At 51.4% G+C, this 22,502-nt stretch overlaps 1 protein-coding gene across 4 annotated transcripts in view; it reads right to left on the bottom strand.

Annotated features, from left to right (window-relative positions):
* Window positions 1-7,224: 7,224 nt before the first annotated feature.
* The window catches only part of TK2 (thymidine kinase 2), a 35,455-nt gene continuing 20,177 nt past the window's right edge, over window positions 7,225-22,502 (bottom strand). For 2 of the 4 annotated variants that reach the window (XM_039222084.1, XM_039222107.1), the window contains 5 exons: window positions 21,033-21,121; window positions 20,352-20,431; window positions 18,129-18,209; window positions 17,648-17,713; window positions 14,414-16,959 (listed from right to left, as the gene is read on the bottom strand). In XM_039222084.1, coding sequence (XP_039078015.1) covers window positions 16,861-16,959; window positions 17,648-17,713; window positions 18,129-18,209; window positions 20,352-20,431; window positions 21,033-21,121 — 415 coding nt within the window. In that variant the 3' untranslated portion in view covers window positions 14,414-16,860. Of the gene's footprint in view, window positions 7,288-14,413; window positions 16,960-17,647; window positions 17,714-18,128; window positions 18,210-20,351; window positions 20,432-21,032; window positions 21,122-22,502 lie in introns of those variants that run through there. The other 2 variants (XM_039222101.1, XM_039222093.1) reach the window with 2 other exon arrangements.

The following is a 22,502-nucleotide window of genomic DNA, read 5'->3' on the forward strand; positions in this document are numbered from 1 at the left end:
CTCTGCTTGACCTCACATTGAACCTCTCAGGTCAGGTGAACTCTCTTAGTCAGAGCCAATCACCTGGGTCAGGCCGAGTATTTCCGGGCTACGGGCTGGGCACGCCCTTGCCCGTAGGGTTGTAGCCCAGCTGTGCCTGCTCAGCTTCTCTCCTAGGAATCCCAGGGCTCCAGGTGCCAAGACCCTGTGGTCACAGCCCAGCCATGCCACACAGACCACCGCCACACACACACACTGCCCCCCCCCCCCACCCCCCACCACCAAACCCCAAAAGTCCTGGGGCTGCCCAGCCTTCTGCTCCATAGCTTGTGGCTGCCTGATCCACGGCCCATCACAGAACTGGTATGACCTGGATTACAGGGTAAGAGAGGGCAGCTTTCGAAAGGGGAACCCTCTACCCCCTGGCAAACTCTGAGCACCATCACCCACCCCCATGACTCCATTGCAAGAGACAGAAACCCAATTTGAACCTTTACTTAAGCAAGAAAAGATATGTATTGGCTCACATAACTAAATTGTCTAAGTGACAATTCTGACTTCAGGCATGGCCAGATCCAGGAAGTCCAAGAATATGGGCAGGGGTGTCATCTCTCTTGGCTCTGGTGCCCACCTTCATCCTCCCACAGGAGCGATGGCTGTGGGCGCCGCAGGTCTACGTTGGCTGGCTCATGATCCAGCCTCAAGGGGCTCTGACATCTCCTCCTCCCAGCCCTTCCCTTACTGTGTGTCTGAACCAGCCTTGCCAGACTCGGGGCCCAGGGTCGGGCTCAAGCTGGTTCTTCTCTAGGTAGTGGGCCCGGGGACGGGGGGAGTTTGTGGGCTGGACAACTAGCAAGAACATTCAGTTCAATTCTGATGGAAACAGATTCCTCCCTGGGTATCATGGCCTTGAGGATGGTAAGTGCAGAGGTCCAGACCTGGGAGCCCCAGACCAAACAGCATCCACCCCTGTTCTCCTTGTGGCCTCTGAGCTCCTAGGCTTGGCGGGGGACTCGGGAGCCTTTGCACTGCAGGGACAGCCGTGAGGGAAGGCTAGGTGTGTGGGCCCACTTCTGTCACCAGCTCATTATGTGACCTTCAGCCAGATCCTTTCCTTCTCTGGGCCTCCAGGACCAGCCCCCCAACATATCTCCAGTGCTCCCCTCACCTCCCTCTGCCCCCTGCACTGTCAGCAAAGTTAAGTCACCCTGGCAGGCAGAGAAAGCAGGTTCTAAGTCAGTTACTCCCCGAGGGCCCAGAAAGTGCAAATACAAATCCCATAGGCCAAGAGGCTGCAGAGGCCCATTGGGGAGGAAGCAGGCACTGGCGGGGCAGAGCTGCCCCAAGTGCGAGAGCACAGAGCGGAACTGGCCGGCACCAGGCCCAGCCCTCCCCTTCGTCATCTGGGTCCACCCTGGAGGCACTTTGGCAATGGCGTTCTTGGAGAGCCTAGGGGCAAGGTGTGCAGAAGGTGTGAAGTGGTTCCATCAGGAAGCAACTAAAAGGGGGTGTGGGTCACGGCTGTGGGGATTAAATCCTGTGTACCAACTTGTTAAACTTTGGCTGTGAATAGGAAAACAGATAGCGGCCACTCCAGCAAATCTGCCTGAGGCCAAGGAGAAAGACAGAAACAGAGACAGAAAGACAATGAGAATTAAGACTCCGGTTCACACACACCCAACACACATACAGACACACCACACACACCACCACCGCCTCCGCCGCCACCACCGCCTTCCTTGGTCCGGTGACTGCCTCTTTAGCACAACTCAGTGGACTGCTACTCTGCATATCCTCTCCCCCAAATCTGCCATTCCCATTCAGTGCTCTTATAAATCTTTGGTATCAAGGAAAAAGCATGGCCTTGGGCTTCAGAGAGTTTGGGTGTGGTAGACTGTGTCCTCCAAAGGTGTCCAGGTCTGACGCCCCAGAACCTGGCAAGATGTTGCCTTCCACGGCAAAGGCACTTTGCAGGTGTCATTAAGGACCTTGAAATGAGGCGATTATCCTGGTCATCCAGGTGGGCCCAATGTGATCACAAGGGCCCTCACCAGAGGGGAGGCCACAGGGTCAAAGTCAGAGAAGAGATGACAAACTGAAGTGGCATGAAGAGAGAAATGAGAGATCTACACCCACTATACTCCAGAAGAGTGTAGCCGGAGCCATTTTCAGGCAGTACTCCAATTGGGAAGTGTCTTCCCAACCACAGGGACAGGAATCACCCTGGCCCCTGAGCTCAGGGAAGACTGCTCCCTGTCTCCAGCTCTCCTGCCTCCTGCAGTCACATAGAAAGAAACCTGAGGATCAAGAATGCTCAACTGTGTGGGGCACATGGGTGGCTCAGTCGGTTGAGTGTCTGACTTCGGCTCAAGTCATGAGCTTGCAGTTTATGAGTTCGAGCCCTTCTGTGCTGACAGCTCGGAGCCTGGAGCCTGCTTCACATTCTGTGTCTCCCTCTATCTCTGCCCCTCTCCCTGCTCTGTCTCTGTCTCTCTCAAAACTGAAAAAACATTAAAAAAAAATTTTTTTTTAATGCTCGGTTGTGTTACTACGAGGTCACAACACCCCCTCGGGTGGGGTTCTCCAGGCTGTGAGCCACCCAAGGACAGGGACTTTATCTCATTTGCTTCTGAAGCCCCCAGGCTGGCATGGACCCGGGACATAGGCTGGCTGCTCAAGGATAGCACTTCCCCGAAATAGCACAGGAGAACATGAAAAAGCACCCAGCGTCTAAGAAGTTGGGAGATCGTACACATGCTGCTCCCTCCCAGAAACTCACACCTGCTCCATGAGAAGCCCTGGAGCCAAGAAGCCGAAGGACCTTAATTAAAGCAGCAGAATTTATTTGGCCACAGGAAACTGTTACTCCCATAAGACTGATTACAAACCCCAACAAGTGCTCCTTGTGGAGCACACTTTGAGAAATGCTGACCCACATGGAAGGAGTGAGTCACCGAGTGGCTGAATGAGTGAATGATGACTTAATTAAGTATTGGGTGAATGAAAGGAAGGAAGGAAGGGAGGGAAGAAAGCTGAAGGGAAGGAAGGAAGGAAAGCAGGTAGGGAGGGTGGGGGAGAAGCCTGGCTCTAAATATTGCTCCTCACTCATATCTCCTCCCCAAATTCACTTTGCCCTGGAAGGGGCTCAGATAGTGGGGGTGAATCAGGATCCTAATGGGTGCTTCCCTATTTATACCTGGGTCTGTACTGAAAGGGAAAATCCTGTTGTTTCTTTAATCTGCTTCCTCCTTAGAGAAGGCTGGGGTATGATGGTATGATGAGGGAGATTCTAGCATGATCCCCACTCCTCCAGGGCCATAGGGCATAAATGGCATCTCAAGTCTGAGAATAATAAACAGTGAACTGTATATTAAAAAAAAAAAAAAAAGATGGAAAAGGTGGGGAGGGATGGAGATTATTTGTCTCTGTTCCTCCAAAGCAGTCCCAGGATTTGTGTGCCCATCATCTGGGAGGCGATCCTGGGAAGCACACGAGGAGTCGGGAATTAAAACAAGGTGGGAGAAGAGCCAACGGTGTGCATTCATGAGCAGGTTACTGCAGTGGGCACCTGGGGCGGATCCCACTGGGGACCCCCGAGAGCGTGGAGGACACACCCCAGAACTGTCCTGGCCGGGGCAAGAAGCTGGGGCTTCTATCCACCCACCCTCCTTGGTGTTAACACCCTGGCACTTGGAGCCTGTCCCGCACACCAGCAGAGCACACTCCTGCAGCCAGAGAACCTTCTCCAGCGTGAGGCAGAAGGAGCCTTAAACGGTGGCACCCCAAGCGGGCTGAGGGGTTGTGGGCTGGCATGCAGCATCCGCTGCAGAGGGGTGTAGATGGCTGTGGGCGCTGCTGTATCTGCTTCCCCGTTTGTTTAGGAGACGGGGCGAGGACTGAGCCGGACCCCAGCTCCGCTCCACTGGCAGGACATGGCACAGCCCCAGCCGCCCTCAGGTCTGAGCCCCTAGAGCGACAAGCAGAGGCAGAGCCAGGCTGTGTGCGGCTTTCTCTTTTGCTAGCACAACTTCCTCTTCAGCTTCCTGACTGAGCACCAGGGCAGGACGGAGGTGGGCCAGCCTGGGCCCGGCCCGGAAAGGCCCACACGGCTCTCCTCGGCACCCGGCACCTCAGAGCCACCATGAGCCAGCCCCGACACCGTGGCCCAGAGGAGGCTGCTCCAGAGACCCTCCTGGGTGACCTCATCAGCTACTACCAAGAGGAGGCAGGGGCCGGCCGGCTCCGGGTCTGCAGGCAAGCGGCCCTCACCCACAGAGCCCAGCAGCTCTCGGACACAGGGGCCCCCCCTCAGTTCTATCTGACTGAACTTGAGGCCCCCAATCTAGGGGCCACTCACTCCCAGGGGGCACCCAGCCCTACCCAGCCTGTCTGCCAAGAACTGGTGCAGGCACTAGAGTTCTTGGAGCTTATATCTGTCAACCTACTTCTGTTTCCCTGGAGGAAGGAAATCAGGTCCCTGAAGGTAGGCACCACCATGCCTCTGAGCAAGGGGGCTCGGGTTGGAACCAGAGCTCTGCCTTGGGCGGGGGGTGGGGGGGACAGCGTGCCCATCATGCCCACTGACTTTAGTTCCGTTTTATAGTTGGATAAACTGAGAGCCAAAGAAGTTAATGCAAGTTACCTACGGTCACCAGCTAATAAGTAGAAGAGACAGGCCTCAAACTCGGGCAATGCACCTTCAAACCGCTAGAGTCTTCTACCTCTCTAAAGACGAGGAACCAAGGAGCTCATAATAAACAAGGGAAGGAGGCTAGATTTGGAAAGTTTTAATCTCTTCTGGCTCCAGGCCAGGACTCTTGGGTTGGGAGTCAGGATATCAGAGCCTCACCCTAGCTCAATCTCTTGCTATGTGACCTGCGACAGGTCCTGTCTTGTCTCTTGGCCTCCATGTGCCCTTCTGTAAAATGGGACAAAGGATAACATGATCATGGACCAGATGCCCCAGTGGCCAAATGCTCCAGTCCAAATGCTTCTCAGGAGCTTCCAGTCCCACCTCCCCCCACCCTCATCCCCTGCCCCCAGGCATCAGCCCTAGGTCCTCCCTGGCTACTCACAGCCACTCTGCTGGGTGTGTCCCACCTCTAATAAACACCCGTCTTTGTTCCAGACATACACTGGGAACTTTGCCTACTGGGTGCAGCCTGTGCTTTCTCAACAAACACTGCACACCATTCTGGGCAGGCTGGGCTACGTGGCCACCTCCGAGGCAGAGTTTTCGCTGGTCCAGGCCATCAGCAAGGAGGATGCCAAGCAGCTGGTGTTTGAAATCTTCCTGGCAAGAGTTACATGTGAGGCCATTCTGGGGACCTCGAGCAGGCAGGACCTGGGACCAGGCAGAGAGAAACCGGCCAGGCCCTACCGCAGGCGCAGCTCAGAGAGAAAGCTGGTGAAGACCCACAACTGCCCCGAGGGGGTCCAGCCAGGCTCCCCAGAAGGGCTGGGATCTGAGAGGGCCCAGGCCAAGGGCCCTGACCATCAGAGCACTGTGCCAATGGCCCTGAGCCTGCCTGAGGCATCAACATCTCCCCACACCCCCAGTCCTGGCCGCCGGCTCCCCCTGGACTCCCAGCGCCATGCCAGCACACGCTCGGACAGTGAGGAGTTCTTGACCTGCTACAGTGACCTTGTTCTGCACCGGACACCCCTGTTCCCCAGGGACCTTCCCCTGAGCAGCCTGAATGGAGACCAAGTCCAGGGCCCAGCCCTGGCTCCCAGCCCACCCGAAGGTGAGGCGATCACCCCCTTGGGTAGCACCAGTGAGAGGTCCCTGGTCCCCAGTGCAGCAGCTGCTGAGAGCAGAGTGGTCACCATGCCCGGCCAGCCCTGCCTGACACTAGGCCCCCAATTGTCAGGGAAGTCCTTGGACCCAATGCCAGAAGCACAGCCGGAGCTGGCCACCGCTGGTGCAGACACCATTCCTCCAAACACTTCCTCTGAGATGGATGAGCTCTGTGAACGCATCTCCCAACTCCTCAAACCCCCAACTCTAGCAGGCCATCCTGGGGGCTTCCCAGGCCCTGGAGTTATGGACAATAGACAATCAGAACCTCTCATAGGGCCAGAGCCAGCCGCCGAGGCTGGTAGCCTAGACAGTAGGATCACCCAGCTCAGGAGGCCTACTCAGAACCCCCTCATGTACGAGAGCTCCCCGACACTATGTTCCCCCCGGGGAGCTGGAGGGGCCAGTTCTGACCCAAGAACACCACCCAGGCAATAGCTAAAAAATGTCATCCCTGGATGGTACAGGGACAGAAACCCAGACAGCTCTTCCACCAGGAAAGTGACCACTTGGAGAGGCGGCAGATCTGGAACCCGCAGCTTATCAGGCATAGGGACCAATCTGCTAAGCAATCCCTCTGATCTCAAGTCCCAGCCCTGACACTCACTGACTGTGTGACTTCAGGCCACTTGCTCCATCTCTCTGAGCCTTGTTTCCTCATCTGTAAAGTGAGTGTGGTCAGACCTACTCACAGGAGGCTGGGAAGTATCAGGGAGGTGAGGCGAGGTGTGCACAGGGCCCCTCAGTGTCTCCCTTGGGGGTGGCTTCCTGTCCCTTCCCATCTCCACTGTGTGTCCTTGGGCAGCTCTGAGGGGCAGTTTCCTCCAGCATCCTCAAGGTAACTGTCACAGGACATATTAAAACAGCTGTGTAGATAACTAATACACCCTTAATGCGCTTACACTCCTCTGTCAGCCTCCCTTCTCTCTCTGCTAACTTCTGGTTCACAGAGAACAAAACCATACCTGGGAGCGCAGGATCACAAGCCAGCTCCCCATCCATGGGTCAGTTCAGGGGCTCCACTCATCTGGGCTGCGGGCATCCCCTCTCCCAGCCATCTCTTGGCCCCACATGTGCACACGTACCTCACAAGTGGGTACAAGAGGTGCTGCTCTCCCCACGGTATTCCCACCCCTTCCCCTCCAAGCAAATGACCCCATCGCTTCAGGAGCTAAAGCCAGAGGATCCTGTCTGAACCAAGTCCTATGATTCTCTTGCTCAATTTCCCCCAGGGGCTCCCAAGGCAACACCAAGCCCCAGAGGCCCCTAACCATCCTTCGGATCTGATTTCCTACCCTTCCCCCAGCCCACTGCAGACAAGACACACTGGCCTCTTATAGGTTCTTGAACAAGCTAAGCCCACCCCTACCTCCCAGCCTCTGTGCAAACTGTTCCTTTCCCCACTTCGAACCCCATCTATACCTTTCTTGTTATTCACAACTCACCTTAAATGTCACCTTCCGGAGAGGCCTTCCATGGCCGCCCATCTATCGCATCAGCTTAATTTTCTGCAAAGACATTTTAAATGTACTTAATCATTTTCCATTCCCCCACCCCTAGAATATAAGCTCGATGAGAAACTTCATCTTGTCTCATTCACCACTGCTTCCAGGGATACATCAAATGAGTAGAAAACTTAGAAAATACAGATGGATATAAAAACAAAAGCAGACGTTACCAGAATATCCACCACTGGGAGACACCCAATGTTATGGTGTTAACGCAATTCCTTTCGGTCTTTTTTTCTAAATTTGGGATTGTAGTATTTATAGTGTTGTGTTCTGCTTTTTTTCCCTTGAAGGTAGTTATTTTAACTAACTTGAGATTTAAAGTTGTGAAATAAGGCAAGGAATTCCCTTGGAACCCTCACCTTGCATCTCCTAAAATCAACATCTTCTGTAAGCACAGTGTGATGATCAGGAACAGGAAATTAACATGGAGATAGTATCATTAACTAAACTACAAACGTTTTTTTAAATGTCACCAGTCTTCCCATTAATACCCTTTCTCTATTCCAGGACCCTTTCCAGGACCCCACACACCATTTGTCCTTCTTCCTTCATCTCCCCGAGTCTGTAACAGTTCCTTAGCCTTAGCTTTGTCTGTCCTCATCTTGATGCTTTTGGTCTAAACCTAATACTGATTTTGCTGAATGTCCTTCAATTTGGATTTGTCTGGTGTTTTTTTAGAGTTGAAGTGAGGTTATGCATTTTTGGCAAGAACACCATTAAAAAATGACGCTGTGTCCTTGGTGCATCTTATCAAAGAGTTCATCTTATTACTGGTGATACTAACCTGCTGCACCCCTGCAATAAGCCACTTGTCCTAGGAGCCCTGGTTCCTCTTACTGGAGAACGATGTTTAGACACTGGGCCAGGTGCCAGGTGTGCTGTCAGGAGGTGTCATTGCTTCCAAGCCCACTCAGGGGACAGTCATATGGATATGTACTAACCCAGGCATATACATATGTGAGTTTATTTCCATATCTATATAGAATTTTAAGACCATGAGTTTATACTGATACCTCTGGTTCTAACCCAACACCGGGTTGATTCTACCTGACCCCTTTTATTTATAACGTCTTTCTGTAGAAGAGAATGAAACCTGGCTCTCTTCATCTACAGTCTACTTGTTTGTTCAGGTCTAGTACTATAGTTTTAGAACTGCTTAACCACACCTCTGTGAGAAATGCTTTTAAAACTCTATCACAGCATTTATGAAGAGTAATTTTTGCCTTTACTCTCGCTGCATCAAGATACTGTTTTCCACAGTTACTTAGGCGACTTCTTTACTTCCCCACCCCTCTGGTGTGGTCGCTTTTCACTTGTGATGCCGTTAGGGCCAGCTGTGTCTGTATTCCATTTTCCAGTCCTCCTACATCCTAGTTGATCCTGTTTGTTTATTTTGGGGGTAATGTGACCCAAAATACACAAGTGTCACTCTCTTCCCCTCCCTGCAACCACATTGCATCCTTCCCTCTCTCCAGCCTCTGCCTGCCAATCTACTTAGTTTCTGGATCATCTTTCATTTCCTTTGCATCTGTTTTTTTTTTCTTAATTTTTAAATGCTTTTATTTATTTTTGAGGGAGAGACAAGCACCAACAGAGCACAGGCAGAGAGGGAGACAGGGAATCCGAAGCAGGCTCCAGGCTGTGAGCTATCAGCACAGAGTCCGATGCGGGGCTCAAACTCATGAACAGTGAGATCATGACCTGAGCAGAAGTCGGACACTTAACTGACTGAGCCACCCAGGCGCCCCTCCATCTGTGTATTTTTTTAGGTCTCTTCTTCTATAAAGGATAGTGTACCATACATACTCATTTGGACATTGCTTTTTTTCACTCAACATTGCTTTATGTCCTGGAAATCAGATCTGTTCAGAGAAAGCTTCCTCATTCTTTTTTCCACTCCACTGCGTGGCTGTGCCATAGTTTGAACACTCTGTTATGTATAGGTCTTTAGGCTGTTTCCAGTTATTTTGCAGTTAAAACCAATGCTGCAATAAATAACCTTGTGCATAGATATTTTCATATTGTAGAAAGTGTATATTGATACCAAAAGTGGGACTCAGCGTAAGTACATATGTACTTTGTTAGATGTTGTCAAACTTCTCTCCAGGAGGGCTGTACAAAGTTACACTCCCACCAGCGATGTATGTGAGTACTTGTTCCCCACAGCCTCACCAGAAGAATGTGGTCCCCCCCACCCCCACCCGTCTGGTGGGTGAGAAATGGTATGTCAGTGTTCTTTTAGTCCATCTGGGCTTTTGTAACAAAATACTACACATCAGTGGCTTATACACAATAGTAATTTATTTCTCACAGTTCTTGAGGCTGCAAGTCCAACATCATGGTGCCGGTAAGGTGGTGTTGTGGTGAAGGCCCTCTGCTGGGCTGCAGACTGCCGACTTCCTGCTGTGTCCCCACAGGGTGGAAGAGGCATGGGGAGCTCTGTGGGGTCCCTTTCACAACAGCACTGAATCCATTCATGAGGTTCTGCCCTCACGGCCCAATCTTCCCCTCCTTCAGGTCCAGCTCCTAATAGCATGGCCTTGGACATTCAGCTTTCAACATATGAATGAGGGGGGACTACAAATATTCAGACCATAGCATTTGCTTTTTTCTGAGTGAATGTACTTTTCACATGTTTAAGGGTCATTTTTGTATCTTTTTTTGTAAATTGTCTTTCACATCTTTCTCTCTTTTTTTTTTTTTTTCTATTTGGTTTTTGGTCCTTTGTCCTTCATTTTTAAAGAATTCTTCATGGATATTTAGGAATATTAGCCCATTGTCTGTTACATAGGTTGCATTTTTTTCTCCCAGTTTATTGATTGTCTTTTGACTTTGTTCATGCTGGGTTTTATCACAAAATTTAAAAAATTTTTTACTTAGCCAGAATGACTGACATTTGGTTGCCCCTGGACTTTGAATCATCGTTAGGAAGCTTTCCCTACATCAAGGTTTTGGAGAAGAATTCATCCACATTTTCTTCTGGTACTTGAATGGTTCCAACTTGTACATTTAGCTCCCTAACCCCTTGGAGTTTATATGGCATTAAAATACGGATATCTTTTTCCAAATGGTCACCTCAGCCACCATTTTTGTTAAAAAGTCCATCTTTACCCCAATGATTTGAGATGGCATCTTTATCAGGTAAATTTCCATATGTACTTAGGTCTATTTCTGGACTATTTTATTCCACTGCTCTACTTATCTATTCATGCATCAATACCACACTGTTTCAATGATACAGGTTTTACAGTGTGTTTTACTGTCTAGTAAGGCTAGTCCTTCATCGGAGTTCTTCTCTTCCCAGTGGTTTCCTGGTTATTCCTGAATGTGTGTGTGTGTTTTTTTTTTTTTAATATATTTTTATTATTTCTAGGAGAGAGAGAGAGAGACAGCGTGAGCAGGGGAGGGTCAGAGAGAGAGGGAGTGACAGACTCTGAAACAGGCTCCAGACTCTGAGCTGGCAGTCAGCACAGAGACCGACGTGGGGCTCAAACCCACGAACCGCGAGATCATGACCTAAGCGAAAGTCGGACGCTTAACCGACTAAGCCAGCCAGGCGCCCCTGAATGTGTGTGTTTCTATATAAACTTTAATGTGTATAATTCCATAAAATAGACCGTGGTGTTTCTATTGAGACAGCAGATAGCATTAAAGCTGTAATTGAATTTAGGGAGAACAGACATCTTATGTTGAGTCCCCCTATCCAAGAATGGGAGGTCTTCACATTTGTTCAAGTCTTATTTGAGGTCTTTGAGGAGTGCTTTAGCACTTACATGTTTTCGTATCTATCTTGTTAAGCACAGTATTTAATCTTGTTACCATTGTAAATGGGATTTTTACTACCATTATGACCTATTTATTGTTTGCATATGCTAATGTTATATCCTGCTACTTCACTAAAATTCTATAGTTGGTGTTGGTTTTATCAGTGATTCTTTGGCATTAAATCTCTACCCCAACAGAAGGGAGTGCTGAGGCTGCCGGTGCCCTCCTGCCTCAGTGTGGGTCTTCTTGGGGATTATTTCAGGAGGTGGAGTAGCTATGAGGACTAAACTACATGCTTCGTGAGTGGAGGGAGGTGTCTGTCCTGGCCAGCAGTGTGCACCTGTCAGCCAGCACAGGGCCTGGCATACAGCTGATGCAGGGGGAGTACTGTCACAAGATAGGGAGAGAACAGAGGCCTGCTGACAGATTGCCTGGGAAGAGATTGCAAAGATGCTGAAATACTATTTCCTCCATAGTCCTGATAAATATTTCCCCCTCCAGGAAGGTGCAAGAAAGTCTGGTCTCCTCTCCAGCCAGCTAGAGAGGTGGAAAGGGTTTGAAGAGTAAGGAATAGACTGGCACAGCTCCAGACCCTCTGTGTCCATCACTCATTTAACTTACCCCCTTTGTAGTCTGTGCAGCCTCTCTCCTCATGAGGGAGAACACAGAACCCCAATTTCCAAGGGAGGAAGAAATAGGACCAGAGAAGCAACCTGCCCAAGGTCTTGCAGCTAATAACCAGGGAAACTGGGATCCCAGCCCATATTCTGACCCCAAAGCCCAAGTCCCATCCACAAAGCCAAGTGGATCCCAAAAGTTAAGATTCACTTAACATTTAACAGCTGGTCGCTGTTCGTTTTTCTGGTCATTTCCCAAGATGAGCCTGGTGCTGTCGACATCTACCCATCCCTGGCAACAAATAAATCTGCTCTGTGCATCAGGGAAAGGGTGAGTGAGAGGTCACCTAAGCCCATGGAGAAAGAGGTCTGCCAAGAAGTAAGAATACCATCAGTTTATTGTGTAAGGAACTCCAGAGCCTTGTTGGTACGAGAAGCGGCGTCCCTTCTCACGGCCTGAGGAACAGCTGTGTCTCTCCCTACCCTCCCTCTCACGCCTCAGGATTCCAGGCGCAGATCAGAGTCCCATGAGAAACAAGCATTTATAAAAAGAAAAGAAAGGCCAGTTGCTTGCCCCGTACTCCATTATTCTAGAAAGGCCATGAGACACTTTTCAGAGGTAAAGTCCCGAAAGTCGGCCTCAACCAGGCTTGTGACCTGTGCCTACTGAACAGATCAGGCAAGGTGGTCCCAATTAACTGGTGAGAGCGGGTACCCATGCCGCTCTGACGGAAAGTGCCAGTCACTACAGCTGCTGCCATTACTCGGCCAATGATCTGCATTCCAGCCAGGTTTCCAGGAAACATCAGATGAACTAACATTTACGGGACACTTACTGTATACCAGGGGCTGGTCTGACCCCTTCCATATATATGCCAGGTCAGTTACCCTTACAGCCCTGAGAAATGAGCAATGCTCCCATTTGGCAGATAAGATAACCAACATTCACAAGACATTCAACAACCAACAAAGAGCCAAGTTTTCTTGGAACTCTGGGATGTCCAATCCTAGAAACTTAAACCAAGGGAGATAGCTCTCAAAGGGTGGTCCCTGGACTCATCGTCCCTGGGAATGGTGTTAGAAAACAGATTCTCGGGCCCACCCCAGAACTGGATTCCACTCAGCTGGAAACTCTGCAGGTGGACCTAGTAATCCATGTTTTAACATGCCCTCCAGGGGATTCAGATGCCCTGAAGCTGGGAACCAGTAGCTAAGATCCCCAAAGGCAAAAAAGCCAAGAGTCAGCAGTAGCTGCAGAGTCCCTAAAACAGTGCTTTTCCCAATGCGTGTCCCACGGAACATTAGCACTTCTGGAGATCCCTGGCTTAAGTAAGGGTGAAAAGGTGTTTTTATCGCAGGACTTCTTCAGTTTATCTAATGTAGCTTGTGCATCTTAGAGAAAGTACCCAGGTGGGTCTTCCCAAATTTCATGAACTACAGAACCCTCTTTTCTCAGAACACCTGATACTCTCTCCAGAAAACCTGTGATCCATGGACCCCAGCCGTGAAGAGGAAAAAGCCAAGAAATGCAGAAATTCAGGAAGACAGCAGCAAACAAGGATTCCACAAGACTGGCTCTCTTAGTGTCTGTTTAATGACAGCCTCTGGCAAGCTCACTATCTTATGTAAACTAAAGGAACAAGGAGTTCACTCCGCCTTCTTAGAGGAGCTGCGGGGTTGGGGTTATTAGGAAAAGAAAGCCCTGTGCCGGTGACCCTGGGGCCCTGGGTGAGTAATCCACCACCAAAGCTTAGAGGCACCAGGCGGGATATTATTATTATTAGAGTTTCAACAATGGATGGCTGACATTTCCAAGAGCTCGTCAATTACTTTAATAACTGTAATTCTTCTGGGTGGAGAGGCCACAGGGATGAGTATTACTCATTCTACAGATACTTAAGCATTTGATGTGAGCTCCCCCATCCGGCCCCAGGGCTCTAAACAAGATGGCACAGATTCAACAGCACCCAAGGCTAGGCAGGTTCTGGAAACATCTTCTACCTTTTCTAAAGAGTTGTACATACTTCAAGCCCTCCCCAGGTCTGATGGCGGGGGTCTGGGGGAGTCCCAGTTAAAGGTCTCTGACTGACGCATTTCACAGGCGAGGACAGGGACACTTATCTAGGTGGGTGACTCAGGTGGAAATGAAAGAGGACAGGAAGAGAAACAAAAAGTGACATTCTTTCCCAGGGCCCACCGTTTAGGGAGGGCCTCCTGAGAGCCAAGCTGTGGGAGTGCATTGCACCGGTGGCCTCTGCCCTCTCCTAGCTATGCCCAGCACAGGAGGCAGGTTGAGCTGAGGACACTGCGGTCCCTGACAGTGAGGGTAAGATGATGTGAGGGACAAAGGAGGGAGAGGTGGGGTCAGGGGTGCCACAGCACTGACATCCCATCTGTGGCCCAGCCTGTGGGTCCTGGCTTCCCTCCTAACCTCTAAGGCCTCTAGCAAAATCCTGTTAGAACCTTCTGGCATATCTTAGTTGTGCCTTGCAAAGGTCCTCATCCACATTAGAATTAAAGTGTGACTGGGGGACAGACAATATGTCCTGATGCCATCATTAGCCAGAGTAGGAGCTCTGGCACCATCCTGGACAGGGAAGTCCCTGGAGGAAGGAAGCCACAAACCAGGAAGTTGAACTGGGAAGAGAAACCCAGAGAGAGAGCCGGGGACCCAATGGCCTCGGAGCCACCACACCAGCCCTGGATCACCCACGTCCGTCCTTTTATGTGAAACAGAAATACACTTCTCATTTTCTTTTAATCACCAGGTACATGAACAAATTTTGAATTATTCTAATTATGCATTTTGCATATAAAATTAAAAAGCTTAAGTATAAATTAGAATTATTTCACTAAACATGCTGAGTACAAGAAGGTGTATATGCTATTCAAGATTTTCTTTTAAGTACCACAAGTCAAAGCAGCTGAGGCAACTCTGGGGTGTACTCATGAATCGCCCTACAGAACCCCACCTAAGGGTAAGAATGGGGCAACATCAATAAATCTGGAATGTCACTGCCCTGGCTTGCCCATTAGCAATTCAAGGAGCCAGCCCCTGCCATGCTCCTCTGAGCCATTCCTGGGAGTCCCTGGGGGGCATCTTCCTCTGCTCTAAAAACTAGGTCTCGTGCCTACCATGTACCATCTGCCCTTCTCCTGCCCTGCTCCGTGACCCGTGATGTCTCCAGCCCTGCCTGCCACATAGGGAAGGCAACCCTCGTATGTGCAAGCTGGGCACCAGCCATTTTGTGTGATACACATGGGCTGAGAGATTTCTATCACCCGCACTGGCCGCAGCAGGTACGCAGCATCCTCTCCATCATGCCCGAGCAAGATGATGGCGAGCTCTTTTGGACCCAAACATCCCACATAAGGAAAGACAGGGTTTAGAAAATGAAAACATATTACCCTATGGGCAAAAGGATGCTGCAGGGAGCTAAAATCACTGGCTGAGAACCACTCCAAAATTAACCTCAGGTTTTCAGTGAAGGATTTATTGAGATCTACCACAGAGCAAGGCTTATTTTTTAAAATCACATTTCCTCCAAAACAGATGCTCAAATTGAGCTGTGGGGAAAATACTAGACTGTTCATCTACAATTTCCCAAAGACTGCCCTGGCTCATCAAGATCCCCAGCAGCATAGGCTCTTGCCTCCCCTGGGCGTCTAGTCAGGCACTGACGTTTGGGCTGAGAGACACGGCCCCACGGGGCTGCCCCTCATTCTGCCCGCATAGCCCAAGATTGGTCCAGGAGTCCCAGCCTTGCCCCCTTAATGCTCCCTCTGGGACTGGCGCACCAGAGCACCTTAGCGCCCGTGGAGTCAGAAAGCGGCATGCACAGGCGCCACACTCCCGCAGAGGCTGGGACGAGGCTTTCCAACCTTCGTTTACACCAACTGCTGCTCAGGAGAGCTGTGGCCGTTTCTCCAAAGCTCACAACTGACCCTTCTCCATGTTGACAACAGTATTCTTCTCTCCACCCACTTCCAAAATATCCAGAGTACCAGTGCTCCAAGAGCCTTTGCTTGCAAGCCCTGACCTTCCTGTCCACACTGTCTCCTAAGAGAATGTTCTTTCTCTCTTACTTCCCACTGGACTCAAGAGACAGCTATGGCTTTGATGTCCTGTTGCAGCTGAGAGAAGCTAAGATATTTTCTGAACCAATAAAGATGAGTTCATGCTCTACGGTTCGAGGTGTTCCCTTCATGAAAAAAACATTTCAAAAAGACTTAAGGCCACTTGGGTCTCTCACACAGGCTACAGACTCTCAGTAATTCCAAGGACAAAGCTCTTCACGCAAGGCCATCAGACCAAGGGAGCCTCAGAAGCCAGGGCACTGGTGGCCGCTTGCCCCAGCCTGGCACCAGGCAAAGCACCCAGGCAGCAAAAGCCATTTCCCTGACATGGAATTGGTAGCAGCTCAGGACAGGCCTTTGTCACCAAGGAGACCACGCACCATGCAGAACCAAAGCATGATTCTCCCAAGGACATGGAAGTCCAGGTGACGAGGTGGTAAATGCCGTGACAGTCTCATGCCGGGAAACCACCGGACACTGGGCTCAAGCCAAACACAGCACAATTTTGTGAAGGTCTAGGAATGCCTACTGTCCTCGAGAACTGCTAAATAATGCAAAAATGAGGATGCTGGCTCCACGCACTGGTGGCTCTCCCCACATGGACGTGAGATCTCTAGCAGGGGAAGACAGGCTCTCAGGATGAGAGGCAGAGAATGTTTCAGTCGTCAAAAGTCTGAAGTGTGCCAACTCCACTGTCACTGGCTGTGTGACTCTGGGGAGCCCCATAGCCTCTCTGAGCTTCAACTTCCTCTCTGGGAGGTAAGGGCCACTGCCTCAACCTCCTGGGTGGCGGGAAGGATTAGACACCCCAAATCCATCAGGAGGCTCTTCCCATAATCAGAGGGGACCCAGCAGTGGGAAACCATGAAGAGAGGCACCGGGGGAATGTAAGGCTACGAACACCAAAGAGCATGACAAACCCACTGGTCCCATTTGTCATTTACCTGCAAGGACCCAGAGACCCAGGATGAAGACCCTAGCAAAGAGGAAGAGACCATCAGGAAAACAACGTGTCCAAATATAAAGCCCTCTAGAAAGCGGATTTTTCCAAATTGCTCCTAATAGCTAACTTGGCAGCGGTGGGCATTTTTCTGGCATGATCTTTCCTGTCCTATGAGCCATATTTCTGATTCTCTGGAGTTAGTATGCGGTCCCGGTTTTGTTCAAAGAGTTCTAACATTTTCTTCCTGTCATGGTCAGCCTCGATCACCTGGAAATTAAACACACGGGTCAAAGGGTTGCACTTGACCTCAACATCCTCCTCCCTTCACGATGAAGAGGGCAAGAGGTGGAGGCAGGCAGGACGAGGCGGGGAGAGGCAGAGAAGCCCAAGGTCACAGGCAGATAAAATGGGAGCTTTGAAGCAAAACAGCACCTGATTCGAGGTCAATTCACATTCTCAGCTATGTTTTCACTTACGAATCCACTACAGCGGTCCCTGCAGCCAGCCCACGAATGATGCTTTTCTCCCATCGTGTTATATTATCCAATCATGGTGGGGAGAGGGGGGTAGAATAGATTTTACTTCTTCAAAAATCCAGCACAGTAATATCTCACTTTCCAGCAACCTCCTGGCTCAGAAGCGCCATGAGTAGAAGTACTTGAGAAGCCAAACAGATGTCCCTCAGGCCACACACAAGAGCTTGTGTGCGGCCCTCCCTCGCATCCCACGCTGTGCACACATTCCCAACGGTCTCAGCTTCTACCTGCCTGCCTCAAGAAATTCAGGAGCAGCAAATCAGAAAACAAGGGGTCAGGGAAGCAAGAAACGCGGACAGGGCAGAAACGGCGACAGAGTTAGAAGTGGCGTGTGTCAGCAGGAAAACAGGGGGCTGCTACACAAAGCCAACGCGGGAGCTCACACACGTGAGTGGTCTGGGGCAAACAGTCCTACACACCTCAGCACCTCCTAAAGGCATCGCTGGGTAACAGCCCAGGACGGCACTGGTGCTCCTCCACATGCCCTGGGTCACCAAGAAAGGGTGCAGTGAGGCTCTGCGCCTGCTACCCACTGAAGAAGGGGGGCAGCATCGCAAAGACCACCAGCTCGAGTGCTTACAGCCAAAACGCATGACTGGAAACTTCAGGCATCTGGGACACTCCTTCACTAACGAGGCTGGATAAGTGAATGCTACCGTGGCCACCAGTGTAATGACCCTGGGACAGGTCACCTTCTCTCAGACCTGTCCAACTAACTCTGAGGCTCAGTCCAGAGTGGGGCCTGGGCCAGAGAAAGAGCCCTACCCATCCTCCCTGCTTCCTCCTTCTCAATCCTCCAGCTCTGAAAGACCTCGTGCTTCCCCAGACTGCACAGTGGCTGACATTCCCTGGGCTACTCCTCCTTCTAGAACAATCTCCTACCCTGCCAGGGGGACTTACCAGAACAGGGGCTGCCACAGGGAAAAGGCCTCCTTTGAAGAGCCACTCCTCATAGAGGCGGTGAATAGCATCCAGGTATTCCTGCCAGGAAACACACAGACACACACACACAGACACAGGCTGTCAGGAGCAGCGAGGGGGGCAAACCTTTCCACCAAGGGTCTCGGGCAGGGGCATGAATGTCGATGACCATGGGGCAGTGGTTTGGACAAAGGAGCCCACGACTGCTGACCCGGCCCAGGCAGATGGCAGTTAAGTGTAGCCGCTTGGCCAGCCAGACTGGGCGTGGGGACAGTCAGAGGCTTCACTCGGGCTGCGCGCGAGCCAGTGCCCCCCCACCCCCCGCCCCACTGGTGCCCGTGCACACCCTGCCACCTGGCTTCTCACATTTCCTGCCACTTCTCCCACAGCAGGGCCATCAGTGCCTTCCTAGTGGGTTCCATGGCCACTCCACGGCCGGACAGCTCAGCCCTGGGCAGCCTCTGACCCCTCCCCTCTGACCTTCCCTCTAAGAGGACAGTGACCCTCACCGGCCTGGGGAGTCCATTCCTGCTGCTCCCGCCACCTCAGACAACTTATAACCTGTGGACCCTCCAGACCATGAGGACCAACTTCAGAAAGCTCCACAAGGTGGAACCAAAGGGACAAGAGACCCAAACATGGCCCTAAGCCATTCGTGCCTCTGCACGGACAGGACTGGACAGCACACACTCCACGTGCACAAACCAAGGTGCTCCGGCTGCCTGTGACCACCTCCCCAAGAAGCAATTTCCTGCCGGCCCCGCAGCTCTCAGGGAAACCGCACTGCCACCTTCTTATCCACCACTGAGTTCTCCCTTGGCAACAAAGATTTGTCCTAGAGGCCGGGTCAAAAATGTTAGGATAAGAGCTTGGCTAATGGCTTCGAGGGACTCCAGACTTGTCATTTCTTCGGAACGTCTGTGTCACCACACAGAGCGGCCGTGCCTTACCTTGGTTTGGCCCAGCCCCGCTCCACTGCACCCTTCACTCCTGTCTCTGGATTTCAAAGGAGCCGCCTAGAGGAAGGCCCATGCCTTCATGGCTGAGGCCATGGAAAGCAAGTCTAGGCAGACCTCAGGAGCTGGACAGCTCTTAAGGGCCCCCAGTCCAGCCCATCCTGAGCTCAGACCCCCATGACATCCCAGTAAATGCCTGTCAGCCTCTCTCTGTGTACTGCCAGGGGCATTCACGTAGGGCATTCAGTTCAGTACTGACTGAGTAACTCCTAGGTGCCAAGCCCTGGGAATCAGGCTGGGGATGCAGAGGGAATAAGATCTAATCTTAAAAAGCTCACAGTTTGATGATGGATGGGGAACAAACAGACAGTTCCAACATGCTTGTCCTTAGGGCTGTGATCATAATAAGCCCAGAGGTCAGGGAGGCACAATGGAGGGAAGGCTATTGAAGGCTTCCTGGAGAAGATGACATCTGAGCTGAACTTGGAAGGCAAAAGAAACCACTACACACAAAGGCACATTTATGTAACTATGTGGTGAATGAGTGTGGGGGGGGGTGGTGGGGGTGTGTGGCCACAACTAGTCTCTGTGGCCAGAGCATGAAAAGCAGGGAGTGGAGGGAGATCACACCAATCAGGCAATGGGGACTTTAGCCCAGACAGCAGCAAAGCATTGAGGGCTTGTGGCTGGGAATCATCACCCAAGCAGCAAGGTGGAGACCGGATTTTGGAGGGAATGTGGGGAGTTAAGGACCAGGACACGGAGGCCAGTCCAACAGTTACAACAGGCCTGACTAGAGTCCATGTGGCCCTGCGCCAGAACCCAGAAGGGCGAGATGCTGGGCAAGTCCTAGAGACGGCCACCTCCGAGCCCAGCACTGCACGAAGCAGTTGGGATGCAGCTGCAGGCACGTTCTAGTGAGGATCCAGAGCTGGGCACCCAGGCAAGTAACCTTTAGGAGGGGGACAGGATGGGCCCTGGGGGCACCTGGGCACGGACTGGGAGAAAGGATGCCTCCAAGCTCAGAGGGCGCCAAGCACTGAGTTCCGAGCCATAGGAAGTGAGGTGGGTCTGGACTCTGCACAGGGTCTCCAGCCACAGAGGAAGTCAGAGTTTAGCCTCCAGGGCACTCAGTTCCTGTTTCTTCCTCTGTGACAACAGCATGGTGATCTCACAGAGGGAAGGGCCGGGCTGTGAACGACCTGGTTTCTGGGTCCTCTTGAGGCGGGTTAAAGAGAGCTCTTACCAGGGAGATGACCGTCTCCTCTTCCCTGCATCTCATCTGTAACCTCTGATAACAGGTCTCAGGGGTGGTCCGCAGATAAACTGAGATTAAAAAAAATAATAATACGTGGTTCTAACTACTCCGTTCATGGTTGGAAGTGAAAGCTGAGGGGAGGGGGAAGGGAAGGAAGGCGTGTGGGCAAGGCGTGGAGAGAAACATCCACCAGCAGCTCTGGGCAGGAGACATAGACCACAGCCAGCTCGTAGCCTGACCACGGACCAGCTGTGTGGACTGACAGGCATCTTAAGCCTCATCCCAACTTTCGTTTTCCTTCCATGTCGCCAGCCCTACAGGGTCGGTGTGAGGCTGGATGAGCTTCCATGCATACACAAAGCTTAGACAGGGTCTGGCACAGTGGGTCTCAGTAAACGTCCAGGTCCTGTCCCTCCTCCTTCTCATATAAACTAGGAGAAAAACATCAAGTCACAACGGACCAGGGGAGAGCAGCCTGCGTAACAAAGGCCAGGGTGCTTCTAGAGGAGGAACCAAAACGCCCCAGATTCTGTCTGCCATTGGAGAGGAGGCTGAATTGACGTGGGAAAAGAATCAGCAGTGGTAAGGGCTCTGCCCACCATCCCAGCTGGTTGGCATCCGGCCAAGCACATCCTCACTGGGGGAGGGAGATCAGGAGGGGCCTCTCACCTATCAAGTCAATGGACACGTCGATGTTCCTCACGATCCAATCAAACCATTCTGACAGAATCACATAGTCCACTTCAGGCATCTTCCCACTATAACGAGAGTTAAGGGTTTTATTCATCAGAAGGACCCGTGGATGGCTTGTGTGTAAAGGGCATGACACAAGGCACCACGGTACAGTGCCATCCATGGGATATTGGGCCCGAAACACTCGGACCCTCCGCCACTGCGCGACGGCTCATGGTCTAATGCAGCAAGAGTCATGGAACAGCTCGATGGGAGAGCTCGTTAGGGATCTGAACTACAGGCAGAGAAAGGGACTCCGAAGCCTGTTTCTGGAGGATAAGGACAGCACTCAGTCTGGAAGGGGGAGCAGCAAACCAATTCCACCTCTAGAAGTTTATTTCGTGGAAATAATCAGAGATGCTCACCATAGCACCACCTAAAATAATGAGAAACGAAACCTTGGCACATCGGCAGAACAGTAAACCATGAAGTAACTGAAGACAATGTTGTAAAATAATACTTAATCACATGGAAAATGCTCACAATCGAATGTTCAATGAGAACAGGACGTAAAACTGTGTATATAATATGACTCAACTGTATTTTCACAAAAATTCGTTCACACATTTTGAAAAAAGACTGAGAAGAAAAACAGCAAAATGTATACAGTGCTTTTCTCTGAGCTGCGGGACTATAGGAGACTTTTTTTCTCTCTACCCTTCTGTATTTTCCAAAATCAGCAACATGTTGGTTCTCAAATCAAGGTTTGGGATGAGGAGAAATAACTACGTGTTTAAAATGTGAACTGAAAAAGAAAGGAAGGAAGTATTCAAGACAACATTCCAAGCATCCACGAGGCCAAGCGTCTCTCCCCAGCTCCAGCAGGGTTCCCCCGCCCCAAGAGGAAACCAACAGGGAAGAGACAGAGGGCCAGCAGCTAGAGGCACAGCCCTGTCAAAGGCTGGGTGATCCGCAAAGGCCTAGGAGGGGAATTCTCCCTTTTAAGACCCCACCACCATCTTGGATACCAGCTTGGATCCACTCAGAACAGGGTCTAGCAGGACTGGCGATGGGACAATGGCCATGCCTAGGCCCCAGTGTGCACAGGGGGCTTTCTGGTTGCCGATGAACAGCAGGGACGGGAGAAGAGCCCAGTGGAAGGGCGGTCTGGAGCTGGCTCCCTGCCAGGCACTGAGAACGGACTCCCACCTGATGGGAAAGGGGGGGTGTAGGGGTGGGTATGGACGGAGACAAGAAGCTCAGACAGTTGGAGGGGGTGCTCTAGGGGACCAATGGCACAAGCAGCCCTGCCTGGGGCCGAAATGACAGGGCATGGCACAAACTGGACAGGGACACTCGCCCCTAGTCCCTGAGACACCATGAGGTCCTCAAGGAAGAACAGCTGTGCCTGGGCGGAGCAGTGGGAAAACGTAGGTGCCCGAGAGAACAGCAAGGGGAGAGGGGGCG

The sequence above is a fragment of the Hyaena hyaena genome, unplaced genomic scaffold, assembly GCF_003009895.1.
Source record: "Hyaena hyaena isolate Hyena2069 unplaced genomic scaffold, ASM300989v1 scaffold_18, whole genome shotgun sequence".
Taxonomy (NCBI): domain Eukaryota; kingdom Metazoa; phylum Chordata; class Mammalia; order Carnivora; family Hyaenidae; genus Hyaena; species Hyaena hyaena.